The sequence below is a fragment of the Macrotis lagotis genome, chromosome 8 (assembly GCF_037893015.1).
Source record: "Macrotis lagotis isolate mMagLag1 chromosome 8, bilby.v1.9.chrom.fasta, whole genome shotgun sequence".
NCBI classification, from domain to species: Eukaryota; Metazoa; Chordata; class Mammalia; order Peramelemorphia; family Peramelidae; genus Macrotis; species Macrotis lagotis.
Genome location: NC_133665.1, coordinates 109,734,025 through 109,748,274, shown reverse-complemented (window position 1 = coordinate 109,748,274; position 14,250 = coordinate 109,734,025). Strand labels below are relative to the sequence as shown.

Genomic DNA, 14,250 nt, shown 5'->3' with positions numbered 1-14,250 from the left:
ATGATAACCCTGACCTATGGTTAGCAGAAAGGGGCAGGAGCAAAGCCTTTCAGAGTGCATAAATGACCTGGAGAGAAGTGAGCCACTTATTGTCTTTTTTTTTCTCAAGTTTTTTTTTTTTGCAAGGCAATGGGGTTAAGTGGCTTGCCCAAGGCCACACAGTGAGGTAATTATTAAGTGTCTGAGGCCGCATTTGAACTCAGGTACTCCTGACTCCAGGGCCGGTGCTCTATCCACTGTGCCACCTAGTTGCCCCTCCATTTATTGTCTAATAAAAGCCATTTTACTCCCTCCGGACTAAGTCTTCAGGAACCATTTATAACAATGGAAACAAGGAATAGGAGCTTGCACGGGTTGTGGGGGAGGCACCGGGCCTCTCACTCTCTTCCGGACATGACGTTTTCCCACCGGCTTCCGTGCGGGCTTGGCAGTTGCTAGGAGACCAAGATGCCCGGCTGGGGAGGGCGGGGCCAGCCTCCTCATGGCTTTGTTTAAATAGTCGATTCACTGGGAGCATCCCGAGACCGGCTCCGCAGCGCCCCCTGCGGCGGCCCGGATAATCTGCCCTTAGCGAGGCCGCCGGCCCCCCCGCACCGCCTCCGGCCACCCGGCTTGCAGGAGGAAGGAGACCGAGGAGGCATGGCGGGGCCGCGGCGGGAGAACCGGCTGGGGGGGGTTGAAGGGAAGGGAACGAGGCGGGGCGGACCCGCCCAGCCACTGGCTTCCGGTCGGCGGGGAAAAAAACCCCCCGTCATGCCCTGCGGGGCGGCGCCTCCCCTTTAAGGCGCGGACGTCGTTGCTATTGGCGGCCGTCGGGGGCGCGGAAACTGAACTGCCGGAACCCCGGGCCGCCGGCCGGCGCCATGGCGGCCCCCAGCCTGGTGAGGGCCCGGAGCCGGGCGGGGGCGGCGGCGGGGCGGGAGAGGCGGGAGCCGCGCCGAGGCCGGCCTGCCGAGGGGCCCGGTGGCGTCGCCGCCGGCGTGAGGGAGCTCGGCTCGCTTTTACCCCATGCCGCAGGCGCCGGCATTGCAGGGAGGAGGCCGAAGGCGGCCCGAGAAGCTTCCCGGAGCCCAGAGAGCGGAGCCTGGAGGGGAGAGGGGTTGTTGCCGGGGAACTGGGCTGGTCCTTAAGTGTCCGAGGCCCTCCTGGCCCCAGGGCCGGCCACCTAATGGTCGTTGAAACTTAATACTTCCTTCCGTTGTGAACGGAGTCGGCCAAAAAACAAAAACATTGTGAGAAGGGGTGCGTTGGCTTTGCTTAAGGATCCAATCGGTTTGATCAATTAGTGGATTCAACAGGGCTCTGCTTAATTTTAAGCGTCATGCTGTGCTAATAATTAACGCTGCGAGGCAAAGGCAGCCCCAGTTTAGTGGGGCAGCTAGTCCAGGACACAGAAACAAAGGGGAAGATGCCCTCTTTGACATGATGGATGTTGAGTTCACAAACCAACTCTTATTTCATGGATTATAAAGCATACCTTTGATTTCCAATTTTTAGCCACCACAAAAAGAACTGCCATAAATATTTTTATGCAGATAGGTTCTTTTCCCTTTTTTTTTTTTTGGATATCTTTGGGATATAGTCCATAGTGATATTGTTGGATCAAAATGTACTCACAGTTTTATAACCTTTGGGCATAGTTTCACACTGCTATAAATATTTTTATACAGATAGGTTCTTTTCTTTTTTTTGGATATCTTTGGGATATAGTCCTCATAGTGATATTATTGGATCAAAATGTATTCAGTTTTATAACCTTTGGGCATAGTTTCACACTGCTATAAATATTTTTATACAGATAGGTTCTTTTCTTTTTGGATATCTTTGGGATATAGTCCTCATAGTGATATTATTGGATCAAAATGTATTCACAGTTTTATAACCTTTGGGCATATTTTCAAACTGCTATACAGATAGGTTCTTTTCCTTTTTTTTTGGATATCTTTGGGATATAGTCCTCACAGTGATATTGTTGGATCAAAATGTATTCACAGTTTTATAACTTTTGGGCATATTTTCAAACCGCTATAAATATTTTTATGCAGATAGGTACTTTTCCTTTTTTTGGATATCTTTGGGATATAGTCCTCATAGTGATATTGTTGGATCAAAGTGTATTCACAGTTTTATAACCTTTGGGCATATTTTCAAACTGCTATAAATATTTTTATGCAGATAGGTTCTTTTCCTTTTTTTGGATATCTTTGGGATATAGTCCTCATAGTGATATTGTTGGATCAAAATGTATTCACAGTTTTATAACCTTTGGGCATAGTTTCACACTGCTATAAATATTTTTATACAGATAGGTTCTTTTTTTTTTTGATATCTTTGGGATATAGTCCTCATCGTGACATTGTTGGATCAAAATGTATTCACAGTTTTATAACCTTTGGGCATAGTTTCAAATTGTTCTCCAGAATGGTTGGATTAGTCACCACTCTACCAGTAGTGTGGTAGTGTTCCAGATTTCTCACAACCTTTTTTTTCCACATCCAACTTTTTCCTTTTCTGTCATATTAGCCACTCTGGTAGGTGTGAGGTGAGGCCTCAAATTGTTTTAATTTGCATTTCTCTCATCAGTAGTGATTTAGAGCATTTTTTAATATGACCATGTGTTGCATTGTTAAAGAATTAGTAAAACCCCCTCAGGTTTTGGGTCCTTCTGAAGGTCTTTGCTTGGTTTCTTAGGGTAAATTAGGCTATACTGCAATATTAGTGAGTTTTTCACCTTTTTCCTTTTGTGTGGTTGTGACTGACCATTCTTGTGAGTTTAAATGATCTTTGAAATGCTTGACTTCCCATACCTCCAAACTCCTGCAATAAATATCTCTGATTTTGAAGAGCACTTTTTAAGAGCTACAACTTTTGCACTTTTCCTTGAAGTCTTAGCCATTTTTTTTTTAAATTTAAGGCAATGGGATTAAGTCACCCAGCTAGGCACTTATTAAGTGTCTGAGGCTGCATTTGAATTCAGATCCTCCTGACTCCAGGGCTGGTGTTCTATCCACTGTGCCACCTAGCTGCCCCACATCTTACCCATTCTTAAAAATCACAGAATTAAAACACAGAAAAGAGAACAATGAAACACTTAGATACTTGGAGCATTTAACCACAGAGAACTACAGGTAGGGAAATCAGTGTAATCTTTCAACTGGTCAGGATCACATGTTCTGAGTCAGCTACCACTGCTTTCAAAAAACTGTCAGAATTATTGTGTTCCTAGTAATTTACATGCCTCTCTGTACTTTGTTCAAAGGGTTTGTCCTTTTTTCCATTTTTTTCTTGTTTTTTTTTTTTATTTTTCCAGTTAAATGTTATGGTAGTTTCTCAACATTCATCCATTTGCAAATTTATAAGTTACACATTTTTCTAGCACATTCCCTTCCCTTCCTCTTCTCCTTGGTGGCAAACAGTTTGATAAAAGTTATACATGTACATCTGTGTCTAACATATTTACATATTAGTCATTTAGTGTAAGAGGAATTAGAACTAAGGGAAAAGGAAGAAAATGATGAGATAGGAATGAAAAATAAAAGTTCTAAAAAAGTGAATGTGATATACATTCAGATTCTGTGTTTTTTTGTTTTGTTTTTCTCTGGATGTGAATGGCATTGTCCATAACAGCTCTCCCAGAGTTGTCCTAGCTCTCTGAACTGTTGAGAAGCTGCAGCCATCGTGGTTGATGTACACAAAGTTCTCTTGTCTCTGTTCCCTTCACTCAGCATCAGTTCACATAATTCTTTCCATGCTTCTCTAAAGTTTGACCACTTTCTCTCATTGCTTTTTGCTTTGTTTTTTTTTCCTCTATAAGACATTTATTTATTTTACTATTTGCCTGTTTGCATAGACTTTTGTGGTATTGGTATTTTTTTTTTTGGTGGGTGGGAGGGAAGGTATTTATAGAAAGAATACTTAGATGAGTCAAAAACTGGTTTTTCATAATGGCCAGAGACTTACTAGAACTTATGGCAATTATAGTGAGAGCAGACATGTAGCATTTTAACATTTACACAGTACTTTACATAAACTTCATTTGATATTCAGAAAACCTTATGGGATAAGTAGTACAGGCAGTAACATTCCTCTTATAGATGAGGAATTGGAGGTTTTAATAAAGGGGAAGTGATTTACATCTGGTTATTCAAGTAAGTTATTGGAGGATTTGAACTTGGGTCTCTAGACTTAGTCCAGACCTTCTTTTCTATTGCTTCTTGCTTCCTCAGTCATTTTTTTCTTGTAAAACAAGGGATTGAGTTATATGATCTTACAGACCCTTTCTAATTCTACATTCTGGTCCTAGACTTACCTATGTACCCCCTAAGCCCACTTCTCTTTCCACTGTGTTACACTACTCCTCTCAAGCACTTTCATCCTACTTGTTTTTGTAGTTATTCCATACTCTATGGTGTACTTCTAGATGATACAAACCATAATTCCTGTTCTTCAGTCCACCAATCAGCAAGCATTTTTTATTACCCAAAATGTGCTAGAACTGTGCTTGGTACTGGAGATGTAAAGACTAAAAAATGAGATGATCCTTTCCTTCTAGGAGCTGATAGTCTAGTTGGGTAAAACTTCATGTAAATTGTGGGTATATAAACAATACAGTAATTATATGTAATATATATGTAATTGCATACATGTATGTGTATATATGTGTATATTATATATGTATATAGAAAATACTTCTGTTGATATTGAGGTGATTTTGGAGGGAAATTTCAAGCAATTTGGGGGGGGTGTTGTGTATGATCAGAAAACCCTTAATGAAGAAATTGGTGAACTAATCTTGAAAAAAGTCATTCTGAGAGACATAGGTGATGGGGGGGTACATTCCAAAAACAAGGAATAATAGCTAGTCCCAAATTATAAGAAGGCCAGTTTATATGTCTAGAGAGAATACTGGTAATTTTAATGAAAGGTAAGAGTGATCAAGTTGTAAACACCTTTACATGCCAATAACAGGAGTTCATATTTGACTTTTGAGGTAATAGAGTATGGGAGTGATATGGTTAGGCCTAAACTTTGGAAAAATTACTTTGGCATCTGTGTAGAAGATAATTGGAATGAGGAGACTTGAGGCTGAGAGATCATTTAGGAGGCTCTTGGGAATCCTAATCAAGATGGAGGAGAGGAAGGAACTAGTATGGCATAGCTCACTACAGTTCCTCCACAAAGTCTAGAAATCTACCAAACTAAGTCCAAGTCAGGAAATCCAAGAAAACAACTGATCATTTTTCTGACTGAGATTGGTATAGACTGTCAGGCCCTAGAGGGCTGGCTCTAGAGTAAATGCTTCAAAAAAACATATTGATTGATGGATTGATAGAGATCTTTGACATGGGATGGGGTCTAGTCCAGATTGACTGCTTAGAACAGCTCAGCTTGGGGACTGAATCCTACTGGTGGCTGTGTACAAGGGCAAAGAACAGGTCCTGGATCTGGCAGAACAGCCTGATTGTGGTTAGAACACAAGAACTGCCAACTGACAGATCACAGATCCAGTAGGAATCCAGGAAGGGAGCTGAGCCTAGGGATGGTGTTCCAAGGGCAAGAACAATCAGAGTGGGCCCTAAGTTGTATGTATCTTAAGTGAGGATTAAGTACAGAAGTAAATAGCCATTGTGGGGTTCTGACTCTGCAAGTAGAGTGAGGACTTGGGGCCAACCTAGTTTGAAGTCTGCAGCAGAAAAATCAGGACAGGTACCCTTAGCAAAGTGAAATCAGTAGCTGTATCACTTTGAACTTTGAGCTTTCCAGCTGGTTGAAAGGGACCAAACTCAATAGCAGTTAATCAAAACTCCTACTGGGGCAAGAATATGGTGGTGGTAGTAGTAGTAGTAGTAGTAGTAGTAGTAGTAGTAGTAGTAGTAGTAGTAGTAGTAGTAGTAGTAGTAGTAGAACCAAACTCAAGTCAAAAGCTTGCAGAGTTTAGATTCATAGTACATCAGACCATTTTGGGTATGCTGAAAGGTGTTTTCAGGTCTCTAACCTGACCAACCCCCAAGACCCTGGAATAACGGAACACCCAGTCCCCTGAAAAGACCAAGCAGAACCCAGTCATTGTGGACACAAAAAAGAATTTCACAAGGTTCTTGTGAAGAAAAAGTGTGTATAAACCTAATTTCAAAGAAGAGTTGTTTTATACCTACTATACTGGGAAACAGATTTGCTTCTTTTGAGTCCTTAGCCTCCTCACTTTTCAGCTTTAAAAAAAAATAAGCTCATGGTGGGTGAGTCACTTATTCTTATCCTAGGAAGAGTTGTAAGAGTTCAGAGAAAGGGGAACTCAATTGGGGAATAGAATCATTGGAAATACTTTAGTAGCTCTGGGTCTAAACTTGACCCAAAATGCTCAGTGTAGAGCTTTGTAATCCTCTGACATCTGGCAGAACAAAAGTAGCTAAATTGGCATTGTACCTTTTAAGGTGGTTGAGGAATCAGTTTGATTTTGAACAATTTGAGAAAGGAGTCTCTCACCCCTCTCCCTTCCATTCTAGAAGAATGTGAATTTCTTGAGAGTGCAGTGTTTAAATCCTCTGTACCTTACACAAGGGAGTACTCAATGTTTATTGTTGGTTAAACTGAATGTGAAGACAGGTCGATCCTCAGCTGCTACAGATCAGCATGAGCTGCACCCCACCCCCCTTCACATGGGACAGTGCTTTTTCAGGTTGACTCATCTTTTGGGGAATAGTTAGGGATTCAGTTCTTTGTTTCTGGGAATCTTTCAATCTGAAGAGCCAAAAAATAACACAGTATATTCTCAGTATAACTTCTTTAAAGGAAACGGAAACCTCGTGATGGTAAGAAAATTCTGGCAACCTCTCTCTCATTACTGTCTCTTTCTCTTCCCCACACACATACAGAATATATGGAAGTGAACTGTTTTCCAGCATGTGGGTTTGTTTCTAGGTTACTGTACATTTATAATATGCTATCAATTCAAAATAGAATGTTGTCTCCCCCAATTCCCCTCTGAACCTGACCCACTCCAAGATAGCTTTCCCAGCTATTCATTATTAGTTAGCTCACACACAGCAGAGCAGATGTGTTGTGGAAAAATGATGTGACTGAAGATGAGTGACTTCCTAACTGGGTCAGTAGGAAACCTTTCCTAGCCTAGTCAGTAGGAAGCAGTGAATTTAAGGGTCAGAGGATGAACACTCAGATCCCTTCTTAGGCATGTCTCCCTGTATGGCCTTGGGCAAATCACATAGCCTATAAAGGAGACTGGTATCTTTTAGATCTAAATTTGTGATCTTTTCATTATCTATTTCTAGTGAACTGTTTAGGAATAATTTTGAATTAACTGCAGACTGATCACATAATTTCTAATTTCATAATATTCTTAGAATATGGAACTCAGAACTCAAGGTCTCTGCTTGAGGATGGTGAGAGCTGCTTAGTTGGGAAGCCTTTTTCCTATAGTGTTTGATGGATTTAGAAAACTTCAAGTTAACTTCTATGAGGACTCATTTTCTGACTTATGGAAGTATTTCTGTGCAAAGCTTTTGTTTTCTTTGGTTCACTTGGTTTGTATTTGAAATATTTTCCTACCCTTAGGATGATCCATCATTGGAGAAAAATTTTAGAGGCCACAAAGATGCTGTTACCAGTGTGGATTTCAATTTCAACATGAAGCAATTAGGTAAAGACATCTTATTTTCTTGAAAGCACTCATCTATCTTAGAAGCTGCATACTGTAAGATGGGGTATGTGTGGATATGGGCTTTTATATAGTAAGGAACCAAATGGAAAATTAGAATCGTGATTTCTCTAGCCTCATCTGTGCAAAAGCATCCCATCTTATTGGGCAGGATAAAATTTTTGGTTGTTTTAGAAGTTGCATATGTTTGCATAAAAACTCATTTCATTTACTGCATGTTATGAACCTTATAATGGTATCCAAATCTGTAAATCCTTGAGATCAGAGACCATTTATTCTTTTTTGTATCTCTCACAGGTTGTCTTCTATGCAAGTTTAGAAATATTTGTGGAATGAACAATTATATGTATTCAAACTTATTTCTAATTTACTGGGAATTCTTCACTGGGGTCCTAAGTTGCCATTGGAATGTTGTTTGTATGTTGTTTTTTGGTAATGGAGATGCTATTTGTTGCCCTGGATTATTTATTTTATATAGCTAGTCAATTTAGTTTGGATAGTGGCCAAGATTATTTTCACGTTCTGTTTCCTGTTGTGACAGGTTTACCTGGTCTTGCATGGTCTTCTGGTCACAGACTGTACCCCAGTACTGAGAGCACTGATGCCTCAGTGAAATTTGTCACTGCAGGAAGGCTTAAAGCATATATTTTGCTAAAAGTAGGGAGTGTCATTTCATACACACACACACACACACGAAGGGCAAAAAGTCTATCCTTTTAATAATATAGGATTATTCAGGAAAACATACATCAATATTAACCAGAACTTTAATTATTGATTTAGTAAGTGGCAGCATGGATTCATGTTTGATGATCTGGCACATGAAACCTCATATGAGAGCCTATCGTTTTATGGGACATAAAGATGCAGTGATGTGTGTTCAGTTTTCCCCTTCTGGTCACCTTGTGGCATCAGGATCTAGAGATAAAACTGTTCGTATATGGGTGCCAAATCTGTAAGTATATTCAATCTTCTTTTCTGTAAAATTTTTATGTCATTAACTGGTTTGTTAAATGCCACAAATCTAAGAGCAGTGGCTATTCTCTTCAAGATTATCATTATGAAGACCTTTTTTAAATCTTTTTTTACCCTTCCAATTTCTAGATCATACTCAGAAATGATCATAGCTCATTAGTTCTCAAAGAAATCTTAGATATAATCTAGTATTTGCAAGTCCCACCTCCACTTTGTTGATAAATGAAAAAAATGAAGTTCAGAAAGGAAATTGGGAATTTAGACCAGCTCTGCAGACCCACAAGAGCTCTTTCCAGTATTGTAGGTTTTGCTTCTTGATAGTTTTTGTGAGCAACAAGTTAGCCAGATCGTAGGGGCTCAGCTCTCTTGGCATGGGAGCATCTCTGGTCTCTCTCTAAGTGAATTTGGAATATTTTGCTAATTGTCATAATTCAAGGCATTTTAGGATAGTCACTGTGCATGGACCTGAATTTATAGGAGAGGGATATACTTGGGAATCAAAGAAAGTCGTTTCATTGTACAGTGTAATGATTTCTAGAGCGATTTTTAATTAATTCCCTGATATCTTTGCATTTAGAAAAGGAGAATCTACTGCTTTCCGAGCTCACACAGGAACTGTAAGAAGTGTCCATTTTTCCAGTGATGGTCAGTCGTTTGTCACAGCCTCAGATGACAAAACAGTCAAAGTGTGGACAGTGCACCGTCAGAAATTTTTGTTCTCATTTAACCAGCATATCAACTGGGTTCGCTGTGCCAAGTAAGTCATATCCTTCAAGAGAAGAAAGAGCAGGACTCTATAATTTAAATACATATATATATATATATATATATATATATATGTATGAAATAGCTATTTACATATAACTTGTATGTGGGGGTATTAGGTCCAGCCTGGCCTCTTGTATGTATGGTCTCCATCACCCCACCCTTACTCCTTCCACCTCCCTTACTGTTTGGCTTGAGCATTTAGGACTTGGCCATCTTTATGGTATGGAGTTATAGATGTTCTTTCTTGGCTCTGGTTTTTTTTTTTAGCTATAGTTTATAGAGGTAATTTTGATTATATTGTGTCCAGATCTAAACACCACATTTTTAAAAGAATATTGACAAATTAGTCTATGTCCAGAGGAAGATCACCAGTTTGTGGAGGGCACTTGAAAAATCATTTGGAGAATGGGGTAGTTGGCCTGGATAGAGGGAGGACATGATTGTTGGCTTTAATTACTTTGAACAACTCTGTGCCAGGTAGTTTGCTTTTATGTACTTTTGGAGAGGTGCTAGATAGAATAGAATCTTAATTTCAATGATAGCAGGAAGAAGATAGAACACCTAGTTAGCTAAAGGATTATCTAGTATTTAGGAGGCTTATATGACAGGTGAAAGAACTCAGGATGATTCCTAATACTGACTTGAGAGCTTTTTCCCTTGGTGTCAGAGTGCAACATTCTCTGGCTTAGAGTGACTTGGGTAGGGTGAAGCATGCGACTGCTGATGCACATGGGTTTTTTTTTTCCAGTTGATATTTTGAAATTTTCAATTACATGTTATGAAAGTTTTTAACATTCCTTCACATGCATACACATATTTGTAAATTACATAATTTCCTTTCACCCTCCCTTCCCACCCTCCTCCCTATCATTGGCAAAGTCAGGTGAATATTCTACATATACATTTGTGTTTTAACATGTTTACAAATTATTTTTGATATGAGGAATTAGGATTAAGGGAAAAGAAAGAAAACTATGAGATAGGAAAGAAATACATAAGAGAAATTTTTAAAAAGCGAATGCAGTTTTTTCATTTAGATTGTGGAGGACTTTGATTTTTTTTTGTTTGTTTTGTTTTGTTTTTCCTTCTTCTGGATGTGGGTGGCATTGTCCATAGCTGATCTCCTAGGGTTGTCCTAGCTGTCTGAACTGCTGAGAGGAGCTGCATTCAAGGTTGATCAACTCACAGTGTTGTTGTTAATGTGTACATCGTTCTCTTGGTTTTGCTCTCTTCACTCAGCATCATTTCTTGTAATCATTCCATGCTTCTCTAGAGTTCGACCATTTAACACTTGGCATTTTATTCTGGGAGAGATCTGGAGGAGCAGAAGACAAATGAAACATCACTGGAGATTATAAGCTCAAACACTGCAAGCCAGGCCCTTGGCTATTGATCTCTTTCCCAACTCTCTAAAGCTGCCCTGATTTCCCATTAGTTCCTTTTGAGGTCTTGTGTTTAGTGTTTCTTTTTCCTTATCTTGTACATTTCCCTTTTCTGCATTTAGCAGGTTTCCTTTCCTTATCTATATTCTATTCTATTCTATTTATCCCTCTGTAGTTTCCAAAGTAGGAACAATGTTTTTCTTCCCTAAATGGTTCCTATTTAAATATAAGACTTTGCTCTTGCAGAGGCAGGTAGACTATTATGTTGCTCCTGGGGGATGGTTTTTGTGCTTGCTACATAGTCTCTCTCTCTCTCTCTCTCTTTTTTTTTTTTTTTGCAAGGCAAATGGGGTTAAGTGGCTTGCCCAAGGCCACACAGCTAGGTAATTATTAAGTGTCTGAGGCTGGATTTGAACTCAGGTACTCCTGACTCCAGGACCAGTGCTCTATCCACTGCACCACCTAGCTGCCCCCTACATATTCTCTTGAAGAGTCATTCCTAGCAGGGTTGTCAGGTCCTTCATGTCAAAAATGGTTTCACTTCTCTAGTGCCTAGGACAGTCTTCTGTACACAGTAGGCATTAAGAAATCTTTGTTTAATGGATATTCCTTTTGTGTTCATTTCATCAGGAAGGGCTTAAAATACTTTCTCATTGATTCAGGGAAACCTGCAGAAAATGAAAGAAAGAATAGAAAAAGAGGATTAAGGGTTTAGCTCATAATCCAGTGGATTGTGAGCTCTTGGTTGGAAGGGACTGTCTTTTGCCTCTTTTTTATTTCCCCAACCTGTCATATAGTAGCTGCTTAAGAAATGTTTATTGACTTTCTGAAAGGAAAAGGTGATCAAATCTGCTTGACAGATGTCTTAATAACTTTTGGCTGCTCCTGAGGTGGGCTGAAGCACAAGTAAGTATGTTATGGTGGAAGATCATTGATCACTGCATGGGGACTTTACTACTGTTAGAATCCACTGTGATTTTGGTGAGGAGTGAGACTGCTTGCCATTTACCTTGGGATACCATCATCTTCATAAACCACTAATCCCTTCTCCACGTTCCCTAGCATGGTAATTGTCCCCCTTTGCAGCAGTTCTTCCTTGTGATCTTATACTTAATACTATTTCCTGAAGCAGTTCCTATTCCAGTTAGGAGTAATGTCTTTGAAATTTAGACCTGCCTGGAATAATGATACTATCCCAGGTGTTATATGTTGGGAAGTACTAGAATGGTATCTGATTTTTAGGTGGCCAACTGGTCCTTGCAGGAACAGAAAACAAATGATTTGAACCTTAAATAAAAGCAACCTCTTTCTTCCAGTGAGACCATTTGTCAGCATAGCTAATAACTGCATCTAGGCACCTGTTTCATTCTCACTAGACTAATGTAATAGATGGGATGAAAATGATTCTCTGCTTCATTTTTAGATTCTCTCCTGATGGACGACTGATCGTGTCTGCCAGTGATGATAAAACCGTCAAATTGTGGGATAAGACTAGCAGAGAGTGTGTGCATTCCTTTTGTGAACATGGCGGGTAAGTCTGCCCCCCAAGCCTCACCCTCACAAAGCTGCCTTCTGGTCTGTTTTGACTGCTTAGTTACTTTTGAAACACAAATGGGGAAATCTGATAACTGTCCATTCTCTTCCTGGTTTTAAAACAGCCATTTTGGCACAAGGTGATGTCAGAGAGCTGTTATATTCTTGGGAAATAATTGATGGATGATGAACCAAACTCTGCTGGGAAGGAAAGGGGAAAATAGAGACTTGGTTTGCATCTTTCATATTAGTGACTAGATATAAGGCTTAATCATTTCAAAGTACCTACAAAAAAACAGAAAGGTTTTGATTTTTAGGGAATTTAAATGTTAAGATATCCCCTTTTTATAATTTTATAAAATGGAGAACTGTCACATTAAAAGTCCATGTAGATGCAATTCAGTTTTATTGAAAGAGAAAGTGTATTTTAGGTTGTCTTATTTTTTATGCTTATTGATTTGAAAATTTTTGGCTCTAGGATTGTTTATGATACATTTTTCTTGGTCAGATATTCGTGGCTTATCTTAATTTTTTCAATATTGTAATTATTAATATTCATGATAATTATAGCTCACTTTTTGTGATTTAATATTGAAAAATATAAGATTTGCTTTATTTAAATGGTAACTTGTCCAGAATTAGTGATGTAATTTCATTTTGGTCAGGTTGGCATGAGCTAATATGGATAACATAAGCTAATATCCTATCCTAATCCTATCCAGATTTTCTTGGTGAAATTTGAAGATTTTTCTCTCCTGACCAGTAGGTGAACATCTCAGTCACACCTTTGGGCCTAAATACTTCTCTAGACAAACAAAATGTCATGTGGTTATTGAGTACTGGCCAGAAAAATACTATTAAGTGTTGTGGTGACAACTTAATGTTGAGGTCTGTGGTCTGAAACAGTGTATTTAGTAGGTCTTCCTCAGTTTATTTATGTCTTAGCCCCAACCCATTTTCCCTTTGGCTTAAAGTGGTGTCTAGTTACTTAATAGAAAAATATATCTGTTTTGTGGCTACATTGTAAAAGAATTGAATTGAGAAATGCTGTCTCTTGATCCTAATTCAGAGACTCAAAATAATGTAAAGGAGGTCTTTTCTACTTTAGGTTTGTCAATTATGTGGACTTCCATCCCAGTGGAACATGCATTGCTGCTGCTGGTACAGATAACACCGTCAAGTTGTGGGACATCAGGACCAACAGGCTCCTTCAGCATTATCAGTGTAAGTTGGTGAGACTTTCTTTGAGACTGAACTGCATAGGTGACAACTAAGTCTTTAGGCCTAGTTGTGGAAGATAGTTTATGATATAACTTGTGACAGAGAGGAGGATGTCTACAGAGAGTTCTGTTCCATACTATAATATTTATTGAGCACCTGTTGGCCTAGCAAATGTGAAGTCCCTTTACCAAGTCAGAAAAAAGCCTTTGATTTTCATTGGGACCTTGATGCTAAAGAGCAGAATTGTCTGCAGAGAAGCAGTATACTTTGTTTTGTTTGGTGACTATACTACAACAACCCTTTCAGAGTTAATGTCTGATGAATTTGTTGGCATTAAGAGCCCAGCAGATCATCCTGCAGACCATGAGGTCATATCAGGAGTTGGTGCTTGGGCAGGAACTCCTTCCTAGCCTCTGCTAGGGTAAATGGTCTGGGTCCAGTGGGATTTGTCTTCAGCATATGCTAGCATGGGGTGAGAGGGGTGTGCTTCTTTGGAGGGAGAGGGGTTCCTCTCCAGAAGCAGTTGTGTCCATGGCTTCCATGTTTATTACTGCTTCTCTAACACATGGTATTTTGCATATTTGCAGACCTTAATCTCTCTACTCTACCCAAGGATTCCTATTGGCCATGTCATTTCTCTTTCTGTGATGGTTGACCTCCTCTCAGCAGGACAGTTACTGTGATACAGTTCTCCTTTCT

At 39.6% G+C, this 14,250-nt stretch overlaps 1 protein-coding gene across 3 annotated transcripts in view; it reads left to right on the top strand.

The window, feature by feature from the left end:
* Positions 1-683: 683 nt before the first annotated feature.
* POC1A (POC1 centriolar protein A) overlaps positions 684-14,250 on the top strand; it is a 199,395-nt gene continuing 185,828 nt past the window's right edge. The window contains exons 1-6 of one of the 3 annotated variants that reach the window (XM_074198113.1): positions 684-881; positions 7,570-7,654; positions 8,456-8,627; positions 9,225-9,404; positions 12,221-12,328; positions 13,439-13,554. In XM_074198113.1, the coding sequence (XP_074054214.1) occupies positions 864-881; positions 7,570-7,654; positions 8,456-8,627; positions 9,225-9,404; positions 12,221-12,328; positions 13,439-13,554 (679 nt within the window). In that variant the 5' untranslated portion in view covers positions 684-863. The remainder of the gene's footprint in view (positions 882-7,569; positions 7,655-8,455; positions 8,628-9,224; positions 9,405-12,220; positions 12,329-13,438; positions 13,555-14,250) is intronic. The other 2 variants (XM_074198114.1, XM_074198112.1) reach the window with 2 other exon arrangements.